This window comes from Sorex araneus, chromosome X (assembly GCF_027595985.1).
Source record: "Sorex araneus isolate mSorAra2 chromosome X, mSorAra2.pri, whole genome shotgun sequence".
Taxonomy (NCBI): domain Eukaryota; kingdom Metazoa; phylum Chordata; class Mammalia; order Eulipotyphla; family Soricidae; genus Sorex; species Sorex araneus.
In genome coordinates, this window is record NC_073313.1 from 267,667,767 (window position 1) to 267,682,886 (window position 15,120).

The window sequence follows — 15,120 nt, forward strand, 5'->3', positions numbered from 1 at the left end:
CCCCCGCCTGAGCACTCGGACCCCACCCGCCCACCCCCATCCAGGGCCAGCGTGAGCAGCAGCCGCGGGCACTCCCGCTCCCCACCCCCATCTCCGCAGGGAACCCGGCAGCTGGGAACGGAAGTGCTTCGGAGATCCCCAAGGCGCCGGCCACCAGAGGCCAGCCCCGGGCCGGGACAGGCGGCCCCAGTGCGGACTGCAGGGTGGAGGTGGCCAGACCTTGGGGACACTGATGTGGGTGAAAGGAGGCGGGGGACACTGGGTCCTCCTCGTCCACAGGGGACATCTGGGACCGGGCGGGGACCTGGTGGGGGACCCTCCTCGTTTGGCCTGGCATCTGCCCGCTTGAACTGGACCCGGGGCTGGCCCCGAGTCGACCGCTGGCAACCGTGGGAGTCGCCCCCCGCCCCCCGGCAGCATGTGGCCGCTGCTTCCTCCCCGTGGGACACGCCTGCTCTCCTGCGGTGACCCCATCGCTGCCCGCCCACGCTCTGCTAACGGTGTCGCTTCCTCCCTCCCTGGCCCGTTCCCACGGAGACTCACAGATGAGCCGTGGGAGCTCGAGACCACAGAATCCGAGGCTGGCTGGTGGATAGGCCGGGCCGTGGCCGTGGCCAGGGCACGGGGTCCCTCACCCTAGCCCCAAACAGCCAGTGGGGGGAGGACAGAGCTGCGTGGGCACTCACTGGACCCCCAGGGAGCTCCCAGTGGGGGACTGCAAGAGGGACCCGCCCCGGACGGCCACGACGCCACGGGGATGAGGCGTAGGACCCCCCACCTTAGTGGGCCCAGCACGAGACTGTGACGCCGTCACGGCCACGGCAGCCGGGCCCCCCCGGAGGTCGGCTTAAATGACAGTTGGCGGGTGACGGTGACAGACGTCCAGGGGCCCTCGTGGGGAGACCGTCGCCCTCCGGGGGGGCCCGGAAGACCCCACAGACTGGCCGAAGGGGCCCGTGAGCGAGCAGCAGCTCTCGCGGCCCCCGCCCGGGGACAGACCTGCAGGGCGCTGGCCAGCTGGCGGTCCTCCTGGGCGGTGAGGAACAGGGGCGTGACGCCCGCGTCCGACAGCTTGAGCACGGCCTCGCGCAGCTCGGGCGAGGCACGCACGGGCTTGTGGCTGAAGAACACGGCCACCTTGCGCAGCAGGAAGCCCCCGCGCACGCGCTTGAAGGTGTTGCGGGCCACGAAGGCCATGGCCGTCTCCAGGCTGGGCTGCTTGGACGTCAGGGCCACCTGCAGGTCGCGGATGCTGTCCAGGAGCGCGGCCTTGCGGCGCGAGTCGGCAAAGCGGATCTCCGTGGTGACCTCGTTGTTGTAGGTGAGCACGGCCACGCGCGCCCCCCGAGGGCAGTTGCTCTCGGCAATGGTCAGCTCGCCCACCAGCCCCAGGAGCACATCCCGCATGCGGCTGAAGACGTCCTGGGTGACGCCCTCGGAGGTGTCCAGGGCGAAGGCCAGCTCCGTGGGGAAGACGGGGCACTCCAGGGGCCCTGCGGGGACGGGGTGCTCAGCGGGGGGGAGGGGCACGCGCCGGCCAGGGCTCTCTGTCCTCCGCGGGGGCCGGGACTCACCGTAGCAGCAGGCTGCGGGGAGGAGAGGGGGAGCGTGAGCCGCGGCCGGGGGCAGAGACCGCCAGCACGGGGGGGGGGGGGGCGGGGGGCAACACTTACGGCACTTGTCCTTGATGTTCTGGATGAGGGCGCATTGCTAGGGGAAGAGAGGACAGTGAGGGGCAGCGCGCGGCCCGCGGGGGCGCGCGTGCAGGGTGCGAGCGACTTACATCCACAGAGTCTCCGCGGTTCCCTTTGTGGCCCTGCGAAGGCAACGGGACGAGCTGACCGCGGGGCCGGGAGGGCGGTGGACGCCCCCGTCCGCATTGTGGTGCCCAAAGGCCAGCGGCTCTGGCTTCCTGGCAGTGCCCGAGGCCTCCGGGGGCCCCACGCTCGCTCAGAGGCCGCACGGGGGCCCCTTCAGCACCCAGCCGTGTGGGAGCACTGTCTCCGGAGAACAGCCTGCTGGCGCCGGTTCTCAGGGCCTGGGGGCAGCCTGGGACGCCTCTTCCACTTGACCCTGAGCAGCCGCTGACCCCCAGATGCTCCTCCATGGCCCTGGGCCTCGCACCCTCACTCCGCTTCCTGCCGCGTCCGGCCCCCTGGCCCCGGGCCTCCCTCCCAGCGGATGTGCCCGTGTCCTGGTTCTTCCCTGTTCTCCAGCGGCCCGGGTGGTTTCAGTGCAGGGAAGACCCCACAGGAGAGACCAAGACACCCCGCCGTGGGGGAAACTGGACCAGCCCCGGGGGCCAGCGAGATGCTCGCAGGTGGACGCGGTGGGCAGTGAGTCCCTGGACACCCTCTCCCACGTGAGCCTCAGACCTACTGACACCAGCCGGGCCACAGGCAGGGGCTGCCCCTCCCCACGGGAGCCCACGGGAGCCACTCGGGAGGCCGCGTCTCTCCAAAGCAGAGAGATCTCATGGGGAGCACCCAGCATTGGGGCGCACTAGGGATGCAGCTCTCCGAGGGGAGCACCGATGGGGAGCACCCGGGACGCAGCCCTCCGTGGGGAGCATGCGCTCACGGCGTGAGCAGACAGAGAGGCTCAGTGGCGAGGAGGAAGTGGAGCTTCCCGGAGTTCGATCGGGGGGAGCGGGTACTTACGGGGGGTCCCGGGTAGCCGGGGTCTCCCTTCTGCCCTTCGGCCCCCGGAGGGCCTGAGTTTCCCTAGAAGGACAGAAGTGTGTGTCGGCCTGGTGGGCGGTCCGCTGACCCCCACAGTGTCCCCAGCCCCCGGGCGGTGGTCCCGGCTGCCTGGTGCTGGGGCCTGGGTTGGTTTCGGCCTGTCTGTCAGGCGGGGCTCGGGGCACTCCTGGCTGTGGGCTCCGGGATCCCTCCTGGCGGGGCTACGTGATGCCAGGGTGGAACCAGAGCCAGCCGCGCGCCAGGCAGACACCTCCCGCCTCTGTCTCTGCAGAGCGGGCGCCCGCCAGGACGGGGCACGGGAGCATCTGCCTGGCCTTCGCCAAGCTGACCTGAGGGCCAGGCCAGCCACCTTGCTTGCCAGCGAGCCCGGGCCACCCCATCTGACGGGTCTGTCCGCCTGTGCAGGGACCCGTGAGTGCCCTGGCTGGGGTGGGGGGTGGTCCCGGGACATGGACAGGGCCGGGGCTCAGGCCCCGCTCCCCTCCCGCGCTGATGCCAGGGCACGTCTGCGAGGCCCACTCACTCACCCTGCGTCCCCGGATGCCTTTGGGTCCTGGGGCTCCGTCGGCGCCCGGCTCTCCGGGGGTGCCCTGGGGGAGCAGCAGGGTGAGGGGGACGCTCCAGGGCCACGGCTCTGAGTCACACTCCGGGACCCGAGGTCCCAGCCTTGGTGGACGGCAGAGCCCAGGCCCACCCGCACCCCGGGGCCCCGCTGCCTCCCGCCGACGGGTCGAGGCCCCGCAAGACCCTTCCCCATGCGGCCCGCAGTTACCTTCGGGCCTGGGTATCCGGGAAACCCTCTTTCTCCCTGCGAGAGGAAGGCAGGTCACTCCTGGGCCGACCGAGTCTGCCCAGACGCGTTCTCCTGGGCAGAAGAACCAGCCGGACCCGGCCCGCCCCGCCCGCTGCCCGTACCTTCTTGCCTCTGCGCCCGTCGCCGCCGACCCCATCACGGCCGTCGTCTCCCTGTGGGGGCGAGAGGGATACTGCAGGCCTGTCCCCCCTGCCGGGGCCACCGCAGAGGGACCCCCACCCCGAAACAGTCCCAAGCCCGGGTCCAGGAGCTGAAACGGCCCCCACGCCACTTCTGGGCAGAAGCGAGGCTGGAGGCCGGAGGAAGTGGATGCTGGAGTGGGCTGGCCAGCTGCTGGACCACCGGCACAGTCAAGGCGCAGGAGCTGCCCAGAGGGGCGGGGATTGGACAGAGTGGACGGCGGGCGCCGAGAGGCCAGCACGTGGCTGCAGGCTCCGGCCTGTACCAGGACAGGAAGAGACTCACCGTCCCCCATCTCAGCCCAGCCCTGTGTCCCCCACTCCGTCCACTCCCCTCGGCCTGCCCCTCCCGAGTCTCCCGGGGCAGGACGGCTGGGTGGCGTCCTCGGCCGGGGCGGCTGCGGTGTCTCAGTGCTGTTCCCCTTCCTCTCCCTGACCTCGGCAAGCAGCAGGGAAGCCTCCCACACCGGGAACTACCCCCAGCTCTGCTGGGTTCCCACTCACACACACTGACCCGCCCGCTGCATCGAGGGCAGTGACTCACGGCCCAAGCATGCCCAGTGCTTGGGAATCTTGGGAATCTTGAGACTCTTGGTTCCGAGGAGCGCGGTGTTCTAAACAAGGCTCTCGAGCGGGATTACTCCTTGGATGCCTCCTTCAAAGGATGCTCGAGTCTGGGGAGAACTTTCCTCGAATCCAGTTCCATTTTATCCGAAGGATTCGATTTCTTTACTTTGGTGGTGTGGTGGTTTGGGACAGTGCTCAAGGCTCACTTCTGGGCAGTGCTTGGGGTCACTGCTGGGCAGTGCTCAGGGGTCAATGCTGGATAGTGCTCTGGGGTCACTCCCTGTAGTGCTCAAGGCTCACTGCTGGGCAGTGCTCAGGGCTCAGTGTTAGAGCAATGCTCAGGGTCAGTGTTCGGCAGTGCTCAGGGGTCAGTGTTAGAGCAATGCTCAGGGTCACTGTTGGGCAGTGCTCAGGGATCATTGCTGGACAGTGCTTGGGGACCACTCCCTGCAGTGCTCAAGGCCATGTGGTCCTGCTGGGGGTCTCAGGAGGGGCCCCCGGTGCTGGGGACAGAGCTCGAAGGCCTTTACCCTGCTGCATGTCTCCGGGATTTCACATCCTCGCAGTAAAGCTTCCCTGACTCGACTCCCGAATCCTTTGGCCCCAGGAGCGACGGGCCAGTCTCGAGCACTCGCCCCTGGGCAGGGAGGCCGGGCCGGGCCCCACCTGGTCTGTCGGGGCCACTGCTGGCGACTGCTCCCCGTGGGACAGAAATCCTCCAGCCCAGCCAGAGGGGCCGAGCCGGGCCCGCCCCACTTCCAGCCCCCCCAATCTTACCGTCTCCCCTCGAGGGCCACGGTTCCCGACGCCGCCGGCGGGCCCCGGGTCTCCGGGCTCCCCCTGCGCGGGAGAGACGGGTGAGGCTCGTCTGTGGCGTGGGGGGCTGCGGGCGGCTCCCCTCGCCCTGGCGGTTTCCATCACGGCAAGCTTTTAGATTTCTTTGCTGTGGGTGGGTTTGGGAGCCACCCCTGGCCACGCTCAGGGGCCCCTAGCCTAGGGCTCTGCGGGGGGCGGGGGGCTGGACAGTGTCCACGCAGCTGGGGGTGGAACCTGGGTCTCGTGCACGTGAGGCCTGAGCACTGGCCCTCTGAGCCGTGGCCCCAGAGCTGGGGTTTGTTTTTTTTTTTCATTTTGGGTCACACCCGGCTATGCACAGGGGTCACTCCTGGCTCTACACCCGGGAATTACCCCTGAGGTTCTCAGGGGACCATAGCGATGCTGGGAATTGAACCCGGGTCAGCCGTGTGCAAGGCAAACGCCCTCCCCGCTGTGCTATCGCCCCAGCCCCCAGAGCCAGGGGGTTTAAGACTCCCAGGAGGCCGGCCGGGAAGGCGGCAGGAGGCCCAGCCTCGCCGAGAGACAAGTCCGCACCCAGGAGCCCCTTCTTGCTCGGAATGCCGCCTTTGGGCCTGGCTCTGGCTGGGCTGTTCTCAGGGGTCTCAGAGTGTCTGGGGGTGGCAGGGGGATCGGCTAAGAGTGACACGCTGTCTGCTAGCTCTCAGAGAGCCCGTGTGGGGCCCACCGCCCCCCTCCAGCCCGCTGGAACCAGCCAGGCAGGCACGGAAACGCCCGGGGGGTGGGGGGGCGGTCGGGGCCCTGCGCCTGGGGACCCACCTTCCTTCCCAGGGGGCCGGTCCTGCCGCGGTCTCCGGACGCTCCGGGGGGGCCTCCGTTTCCCTGCAGCAGCGAGGGGGGGCCTGTCGTCAGGGCGGGCGGGGCAGGGAGCGCGACGCAGAATTCCGGGGGACTGCTCGTCTGTATCTGAGGCGCTGCGGCCCCCCTTTGCCTGCCCCCCGCTGCCCTGCTCGGAGCGTGAGGGGTGGGCTCCCCGGGCGGGGGACGCGCTGCAAGGCTGGCGGCAGGCCCTGTGCTGAGTGCTCTGGGGCCTCAGCCCAGACTCAGCCGGGCTGGGGGTCTGTCCCGGGGGTCTCAGCCCAGACTCACCCGGGCGCCAGGGATGCCTTGTTCCCCAATCAGCCCCGGGGGGCCGGTGGGGCCAGGAGGACCCTGTGGAGGGAAGAAGCAGGCAGGGTGAGGGCGGGGAGGGGCGTGGCCCCCGCCAGGGACCGTCCCCAGCCTGTGAAGGGTGCGGGTGACCACAGGCACAGGAGAGGCCTGGACACAGCAGGGGGCACGGCAGGGGCCCCCCCAAGTGCTCAGGGACACGGCTCTGCCCATGAGAGATGCCTGGGACCCTGAAACCCACAGAGATGGGTGGGAGGGAGCGTGACCAGGGCTGGGGGGGCAGATGGGAGGGTCTGGGCGGGTGGAATGTTCTGGAACTGGATGCAAGGCCACAGCAACAGGCACTCCTGGTGTAGATCCACCGACCCCCAGGCCCCCTCAGGGCAGGAAGCCAGGCATGGGGCTGCCACGGGCAGGCGGGGGCCACTGACCTGCGACCCTCGAGGTCCCTGTTCGCCCACGAAGCCCTGAGGGCCGGGCTCGCCCGGGCTGCCCTGCGAGAGGGAACAAGCACGTCAGGGCCAGGCGGCCACGGCAACGCAGGGGTGTAGCAGGACACGGCACTGTCAGGGACACGGGGACACGGGAGTGGAGAGGGACACGGGGACAGTCGGGGACACAGAGACAGGAACATGGGATGTCGAGGACACAGGACGTCGGGGACACAGGGACAGTCGGGGACACGGGGACAGTCGGGGACACGGGACGTCAGGACACGGGGACAGATGGGAGACATGGTGCGGCCAGGACGCGTGTCAGGTGCCGGGAGCCCCAGGGCCAAGCGGGTCAGTGCTGTGACGTCACGCGTGCCCACCCGGGGGCCGAGCAGACAGCCCCACAGGGCAGGGTGAGGACCAGGTAGCGGGCACCTCCCCGCCCCCACTGGCCCCCGGCTGCCCTGGGGAAGGGGCGGGGCTGAGGGCCCTGGGGCCTGGGGCCTGGGGTTTGAGGATCGACGTGTCCTCGTGTCCCAGGGCCCCGGAAGTGACCCACGGCCCTCCCGGACTCACCTTCGCTCCCGGTGGTCCCCGCCGGCCGAGCCCACCCTGTGGAGGAAGCAGACCGTGAGGGCCGCTGCCCCCGGCCTCGGACCCCCTCCTCCCACGGGACCCCAGTGGTGAGGCCCCTTCCCAGCGGCCAAGCCAACGCCTGCCCTGGCACCAGCGGGGCCGGGCACTCAGCTCTCACGGGCGCTGCTCCCGGGCGCGAGATGCAGGAGCGCCATCTTCCGCCAAGGTGGGCCCCACGGCAAGGCGGGCGGCCAGACTAGCTTGCCCACTCCCTGGGGCTCTCCTGTACCTGGCAGGATTCCGCTCCTGTTTGCAGGCGCCAGGGCGGAGAGCCCTGCCCAGTCCCCGCCCGGCCCCGCCCAGTCCCTCCCCCGCCCCCCTGCCCAGCCCCCTGCCCAGCCCTGCCCTGCACATGTCCCTGGGGGACGTGGCACTGTGGGGCTGGGCTGGTGCCCCGTGAGCCCCCCTGCCCCGTGACTAACGGCCCGAGACCACGCGGGGCCCTGCGCCCCCCACCCCGTACTCACGGCCTTCCCAGGAACGCCGGGGCCCCCCGCCGCGCCGTCCCGTCCGGGCAGGCCCTGGGGAAAACGAGTGTGAGTCCCTGCGGGCGGCTGGACGGGCACCCTGTCACCATGGGGGATGGGCGGGCAGGGCACCCCCTCGGGGTGCGGGGACCACCCCGGCTCAGGACTGGGGGACCCGGGGCAGGGAACGCGGGGCCGTACCATGGGGCCGATGTCCCCGACTTCGCCCTTGGGTCCCGGCTGCTGGTTGTCCCGGCCGGACTCTCCCTGAGAGCAAGGACAGGCTGGGTGAGAGCGGACTGGGGGCGTGGGGGGCCCCAGGGCCGGTCCCCAAGCACGCCCCTGCAGGCAGCGCCCCGCGGACCAGACATCAGCCCCCCACAGGGTCCACCCAACCCCTTCAGGGCCGCAGGGCTGCCCTGAGAGCTGATGGGGGGTGGGGGTCACTGGGAACTGCCGCCTCACCCCCAAACAAGCGCCACGCCCCCACCTCTCAGCACACGGGGTGCTTCAGACGCCACGCCCCTTCCCTAGATGTCACGCCCTTCCCCAGATGCCAAGCCCCTCCTCCCAGATGCCACGCCTCTTCCTCAGATGCCACGCCCCTTCCCTAGATGCCACGCCCCTTCCTCAGATGCCACGCCCTTCACTAGATGCCACGCCCCTTCCTCGGACACCACGCCCCCTCCCCAGACGCCCCTCCCTCCCGCACGGCCAGGCCAGTCCTCACGGGGTCGCCTCGGATGCCGATGTCTCCTCGCTCTCCCTTGATGCCTTTCGGTCCTTTGTCCCCCTGAGGAAAAGCACAGGCAGCTCACCTGACGGTGCTCGGTGCTCGCTCAGCCGCGCTGGCCGGGCCGTGGTCTCTCTGTCACACAGCCCGCAGGCAGGACCAGGGTCCCACTTGGGGCTGATTCAAACAAATGGGGGGCCCTGCTCTGCGGGACTCACTCTCCACGCCAGAAGACAGGACGCGGCGTGTCACAGCCCACCGGGCCCCTCCGGATGCAGCATTCACCGGGGGCGATCAGGGAAGGCCGCCTAGAGGAGGCGGCCCCAGCACACGCCCAGAAAAGAAACCGCCCGTGCCGCAGCCCTCAGGGAGGACTCACCCTTCTTCCCAGGCTGCCCTTCTCGCCAGAGGAACCCGGGGTCCCCTTGTCTCCCTGCCAAGGCAAGTGTGGGCGTCAGGCCCGGCCGGGCTTCCCGCGCCCTGGCCAGGGCCCTGTGACCACTCACCTCCTCTCCATCCAGCCCGTCCAGGCCGATCTCGCCCAGTTCTCCCTGCAGGGACAGACGCGGGTGAGCGGGGGTGGGGTCAGGGGATGTGTGGGGAGGGGGCGGCCGAGTCGGGGTCGGGGGCTCTGGGCAGTACCTTCTCTCCGGGGAATCCGCGGGAGCCCTGTGGGGGAGAGAGGGGGGCTGAGCAGGCCGGCCAGGACCCCGCCCGGAGGGTCCCCGGGGTGGGGCCAGGACGCCCCGCACAGGGTCCCGGGACGCTCCCAGACAGCACAGCCTTCAGCCGGCCCTGGGGAGGGGAGGCCCCCCGGATGGCTGCCCCCGGCCCGCCGTACCTTGGTGCCCCTCTGCCCCGGGCAGCCCTGGAAGCCTTGCGTGCCGTTCACGCCCGGGGGTCCGCGCTCGCCCTGACAGGGGAGAAGAGCGTCACGGTGGCAGGGCCACCAGGGAGGAGGCGGGTGCGGGACACCCAGGCCTCACTCGCTCCCTGGGTGCCAGCCGGCCGCGAGCTGCTCCGGAGAGGGGGTCTGAGGACCCCCCCGCGGCAGCCCCGTGTGCGTGAGGGGGCGCAGGCCGGGGAGACGCTCCGCCTCAGGCTCCCTGGCCCGGCCGCTTCCTCCGCCCCGCTGGGCCTCACGCTGGCACGTCCAAGTGTCTCTGTGCCCTGACCCGGTCGGGCTTCCGGGCCCTGCAGCTCCCCCCGCCCCACTGCCCCCCGCGAGCCCGCCCAGCCGACCCCACTCTGCGAGCTCCCCTGAGGGGGACGCCCTGGGTGGCCGCTCCCCAGCCCACGGGTCCCGGGCCTGGAAACCACTCGCCCCTGCCCCAAGGCTGTGTCAGCGCCTGTCCTGGGGGGGGGCAGTACCCCCCCACCCCCGCAGGGCCCCGTGGGGGGTCTCCGGCCCAGGCATGCAGGTCCATACTCACGGGCCCGCCCTCCTCGCCGGGGTATCCTGGGAAGCCGTCTTCTCCGGAGACGCCCTGAAACGGAGCAGGGGTTGGGGAGGCCCATGCTCCACACCAGCGCCCGCCCGCGCCCCCCAGACACCCCCAGAGTGGGGTGGCCTGGCCCGGGCCCTTCAGGTCGCGTCTGCCCCCCCTTCTGCAGATGGTCGTTCCAGGCCTGCAGGAAGGGACAGCGAGGGTGTCCCCGAGCCGCGGCCGGGGCAGCTGGTCTCGACGGGCCCGCGAAGAGGGAGCCGGGGCGTCCCCCCTTCCCTGGAGCCCCTCCCCCCCTCCAGCCCCCACTGGGGCCCTGGGCCCCTGGGGCAGAAGATGGGTGAAGCCCCCCTACCTTGGGCCCGATGCCGCCGACAGGCCCGCGGTCGCCCCTCTGTCCCGAGCACTTGCAGGGGACCCCACAGCAGGTTTTCTCGGCGATGTTGTCCTGGAGGGGAGGAGACAGGCCCGGGTCTCAGCCCCACGGAGGGACCCGCCCGTCACACGGGCACAGAGGCTCGCGGCACGGCAGAGCCGGGCCTGGCCAGGGGCGGAAGGTGGCGTCCACCCAGACCCACACGGCAGCCCCCAGCCCCTGCCCCTGCCCCTGCCCCTGCCGACGGCCCCCAGCCCCTGCCCCCACAATGGCCCCCAGCCCCTGCCCCTGCCCCTGCGACGGCCCCCAGCCCCTGCCCCTGCCGACGGCCCCCAGCCCCTACCCCCCGCCCCGTGCCGGCCACGCCAGCCCCGTGACGGCCGCCCACCAGCTGCTCGGCCAGCTCGTAGTCGAGGTCCAGCAGGTTCAGCCTCAGGGGCCTGTTGTACATGAAGCCACGGCCGAACTCCAGCTGCATCAGCCGCTCCAGGTCGGCCACGCGCTCCAGGCCCACCAGGATGAAGGCGTGGATTCCTGCGGGGACACGGCTGGCATGTGGGCCACCGCTGCCCCAACGCCAGGGACACACAGCCCAGCCCCCAGTCGGGGTCTCTGCAGCCCTGGCCCTGGCCTCGGAGCCCCAGAGGCTGCGGGGACACCCTGAAGCCCCAGCGACGTCCCCATGGGCCTCTCACTCTGGCCCAGAGACGGCAGCTGGGCGGGGAACATCGACTAGTTCCCCTGACGCCTCAGACGCCAGCGGCCTCGCCTCACAGTGCGGGTATGAGCTCGAGCGCAGAGCAGCCGCCGGCCTGTTCCTCTCAGACCTTCGCTTCACCCCTCTCTGAGGGGCAGCGCCTCGGCCCCTCACCAGCCCGGTCACTAGCAGTGTCCCTGCAGTGACGGCAGCCCGCTGCCCTCAGCCGTCCCCGGAGGGCTCGCTGTTCTGTGGGTTATTTTGTGGGGGTTGGTGGTTTTGGGGTTGTTTTGGGGCCATCCTTGGTGGTGTTCAAGGGCCGCTCCTGGCAGCGCGAGGGGACCTCATAGGGTGCCGGAATCAAACCCAGGCCGGCGGCGTGCAAGCGAGGGCCTGCCCTCGGGGCCGTCTCTAGGGCCCTCCCATGGCTCCTGTCTAAGCAGCTTCACATTCGTGGCGTGTGTGCGAGTCCCGGTCACGGCAGACTGCACACACGGCCCCGTGTAGTTCCAGAAACGGTTTCCTAGCTCAGGGGCGGGGCTCACTGACCAGATCCTCCCGCCTCTGCCACCGGCACCTCGCGCCCTCCAGACGTCGGGACTAGAGGAGCTGAAGGAGCCGCGGCCGGGCCGGGACAGGAAGCGCCGCCCACCTGGCCACCGCCCCGGCCCTCAGCTCCACCCCGAGCCCCCGCGGGCCTGCTGGGCCCACCCTGTGTCCACTCACTCCCGCCCCCAGAACCTGCCTTCTTCTCGGAGCAACTCGGACGTTTTCTGGAGAGCGGCCAGGTCCCCGTCTGCGCCGTCCGTGAAGTGAATGACCACCTGGAGCGAAACCCACGTCAGCCCCACGGGATGGAAAACCACGGGCTCTAGCCGGTGCAGGGTCAGACCCGCGTTACAGATCTGAAGGGGAGTCTCTGAGGAACCGCAGCCCTGGTCACAGCCCTCCGACGGGCGCGGGAGCGAGGCACGCGTGCGGCGTGTGGGCCTGGAGGGTTAGGTCACGTGGACAGTGGCGGGCAGGGAAAGTCCCTCTCATTTGCATATTTATGTGACAGCCTTTCTGGGACTTAAATCATGCTGAGATTGTGTGTGTGAGAGAGACAGACAGGCAGAGAGACAAGGCTGTTTGCATCCCTTCAAAATTCATGTGTTGATGCGGGGTGGAGGGCTGGGGAGATGGGGAGGAAGGGGGAGGTATATCGTGATTCTTGGTGGTGGAATATGTGCACTGGTGAAGGGATGGGTGTTTGAGCATTGTATAACTGAGACTTTAACCTGAACGCTTTGTAACTTTCCACATGGTGAATTAATAAAAGAATTTAAAAAAAAATTCATGTGTTGAATTCTTTTCCCATTTCTTTCATTCAGGGGAAGGTCGTGGCCACACCCGGAGGTGCTCAGGAATCACTCACGCCAGTGCTTGAACCCAGGTGAGTCACGGGCAAGGCCAGAGCCTTCCCCACTGGACTCTCTCTAGCCCCCATCTGTTGAATTCTTCACACGTCCAGGGTCACCCTTGAAATTTTGAAATGTCCCTTCCGAATTCTTACATGGCAGTCCTAACACCCTCAGAATGTGGCCGCACAATTCACAATAGCAGAATCTGGAAACAGCCTGAGTGCCTGAGGTCAGATGAATGGATAAAAAAACACATCTACACAGTGGAATACTATGCAGCTGTTAGGAAAAATGAAGTCATGAAATTTGCCTATAAATGGACGTACACGGAGAGTATCATGCTGAGTGAAATGAGCCAGGAGGTCAGAAGGAGAGGGCAAGATACACAATGGCTGCATTCATTTGTGATATATATATATATATATGAATATTAGAATACTAATATCCATGACCAGGGAAAACAGGCACTAGGAGGACTGGTCAATACTGGAATCAACCAGTAGTGTGTGGGGTAGAGGGCGGCTAAGACAGAGAAGAGACCAGTAGGACAATAACAGCTGGGAATGATCACGCCGGACAAGAACTGAGTGTTAAAAGTAGGTAAAGGGATATTCCTGGTAACCTTCCAGTATCTGTGTTGCAGACCACAATGCCCAAAGGGAGAGAGAGAAGGAAAGTGCTTGCCGCAGAGGCAGGCTGCGGTGATGGGAGGAACCTGGGAAGCCTGGAGCGGGGAGATGGGCACTGGCGGAGGGAGGGTGTAGGAACACTGACTGCAGCTTAATCATGAACAGCTTTGTAAGGGTCTCTCTCATAGTGATTCAATTTAAAAATTTTAAATAAAAATAAATAAAAATGCTATTAAGGGGGGAGAGAGGGAGAGGGAGAGAGGGGGGAGAGAGGGAGAGAGAGGGAGAGAGAGGGGAGAGAGAGGGAGAGAGAGAGGGAGAGAGGAAAGGAGAGGGGGAGAGAGAGGGAGAGAGAGAAGGAGAGAGAGGGAAGGAGAGGGGGGAGAGAGAGGGAGAGGTGGGACAGAGAGGGAGAGAGGAAAGGAGAGGGGGAGAGAGGGAGAGGGAGAGGGGGAGAGAGGGAGAGAGAGGGGCGAGAGAGAGGGAGAGAGGGGGAGAGAGGGAGAGAGGGGGAGAGAGGGAGCGAGAGGGAGAGAGAGGGGCGAGAGAGGGAGAGAGAGAGAGGGAGAGAGGAAAGGAGAGGGGGAGAGAGAGGGAGGGAGAGAGGGAGAGAGAGGGAAGGAGAGGGGGGAGAGAGAGGGAGAGGTGGGACAGAGAGGGAGAGAGGAAAGGAGAGGGGGAGAGAGGGAGAGAGAGGGGCGAGAGAGGGAGAGAGAGAGGGAGAGGAAAGGAGAGGGGGAGAGAGAGGGAGAGAGAGGGAAGGAGAGGGGGAGAGAGAGGGAGAGAGAGAGAGAGGGAGGTGGGAGAGAGAGAGGGGGGAAAGGGAGGGAGAATGTGGCTGCCTTTGACAGCGGGGCTTGGAAAGGTGAAGTCAAGTGGACGAGGTCATTAGTGCAGGCCCGGCCCGGCAGGACTGGCCTCCCTCAAAGGACGTATTTGCACACAGCCCTGCGTGGAGGGCCCCGGTGGCGTCCCCACACCCCGGGCCTCCAACCCTGGACTGGTGAGGCAGAGTTTGGCAGCCCCCACCCAGGAAGGGGTGTGAGTGTCATGTGGCCACGGCCATGACGTGGACACGGGGGTGCGTGCACGTGGGTGGGAGACGCGGCCCCCGAGGCTCGGGCCTCACAGACACGGGCCCCCCCGGCCCCCCTGTTCCCGGGACGGTCAGGGCCTGAGCGCAGCGAGGAGGACGCGGACACGAGGCTCAGCGGCCAGAGAGGAAGCGCCGGCAGCGCCAAGGGGTGTCGGGGCGAGAGGCCGGCCGCTCACCTTCACGCTGTCGGGCGCGGACTGCTGGAACTTGTTCTGGTAGAGCCTGAGCGTGTCGGCCGTGAGCACGTAGGGGTGCTGGGCGCGCATGGCCCGCACCTTCTCCAGCAGCTCCGGCTTGTACTCGGTGAAGTCGAAGGCCTCCACGGGCCCCGACGGCGCGTTGGCCACCACGGACACCCGCACGGTGGGCGCCTGGCCGCTGCAGCTGATCCCCTGCATCTGGCTGATCCTGCTCAGGACGACGTCCATCTTGGCCTCCAGGCCCTTCTGGGCCACAAACACGTTCTGGCTGCTGGACCCGTCGAAGCCCACGATCACGTCCAGGTTACAGACTGGCAGGGCGAGAGCAGCCGTGAGCACCACGCGGCCCCGGGCACGCCAGGCCGGTCCCGGGAGGAGCGGTGACGGGGCGGGCGTCCCTCCACAGAAGGCAGGAGCCCGCGGCCGGGACCCGGAGCAGAGCTGTCCCCGCACCCTCTCCGCCGGGACCAACTCGGGCGGACCCAGAGCAGAGCCCACATGTGCCCAGATGGTGGGTAACCCCAGTGCGGGTGAGGAGAACGTGGCTGAGCTCAAGCAAGTGACCCCCCGGCGGGGAGGGGCCGCACGGAAGGCTCCTGGCAAGGAGGCCTTGAGGACGGGTGCTGGGGGGTCTAGACTGGGGCTGGGGGTAAGCCCTGTAGGGCCAAGAACAGCCAGAATTCCACTCGCTCCCTGCCGGGTCATCTGAGGACACTGCCCACTGCCCCTCGGGAGAAGGCGAGACAGCAAGGCTGACCCTGGGGCACCGGCATGGAG

At 68.3% G+C, this 15,120-nt stretch overlaps 1 protein-coding gene across 1 annotated transcript in view; it reads right to left on the reverse strand.

Moving 5' to 3' along the window:
* COL6A3 (collagen type VI alpha 3 chain) overlaps positions 1-15,120 on the reverse strand; it is a 62,616-nt gene that overhangs the window by 10,850 nt on the left and 36,646 nt on the right. The window contains exons 12-36 of the mRNA XM_055123006.1: positions 14,320-14,654; positions 11,761-11,839; positions 10,707-10,852; positions 10,298-10,390; positions 9,931-9,984; positions 9,339-9,410; positions 9,140-9,166; positions 9,004-9,048; positions 8,877-8,930; positions 8,495-8,557; positions 7,966-8,031; positions 7,765-7,818; positions 7,238-7,273; positions 6,659-6,721; positions 6,207-6,269; positions 5,877-5,939; positions 5,040-5,102; positions 3,618-3,668; positions 3,475-3,510; positions 3,230-3,292; positions 2,661-2,723; positions 1,784-1,816; positions 1,674-1,710; positions 1,575-1,586; positions 1,000-1,493 (exon numbers count right to left, since the gene is read on the reverse strand). Coding sequence (XP_054978981.1) covers positions 1,000-1,493; positions 1,575-1,586; positions 1,674-1,710; positions 1,784-1,816; positions 2,661-2,723; positions 3,230-3,292; positions 3,475-3,510; positions 3,618-3,668; positions 5,040-5,102; positions 5,877-5,939; positions 6,207-6,269; positions 6,659-6,721; positions 7,238-7,273; positions 7,765-7,818; positions 7,966-8,031; positions 8,495-8,557; positions 8,877-8,930; positions 9,004-9,048; positions 9,140-9,166; positions 9,339-9,410; positions 9,931-9,984; positions 10,298-10,390; positions 10,707-10,852; positions 11,761-11,839; positions 14,320-14,654 — 2,165 coding nt within the window. The remainder of the gene's footprint in view (positions 1-999; positions 1,494-1,574; positions 1,587-1,673; positions 1,711-1,783; positions 1,817-2,660; positions 2,724-3,229; positions 3,293-3,474; positions 3,511-3,617; positions 3,669-5,039; positions 5,103-5,876; positions 5,940-6,206; positions 6,270-6,658; positions 6,722-7,237; positions 7,274-7,764; positions 7,819-7,965; positions 8,032-8,494; positions 8,558-8,876; positions 8,931-9,003; positions 9,049-9,139; positions 9,167-9,338; positions 9,411-9,930; positions 9,985-10,297; positions 10,391-10,706; positions 10,853-11,760; positions 11,840-14,319; positions 14,655-15,120) is intronic.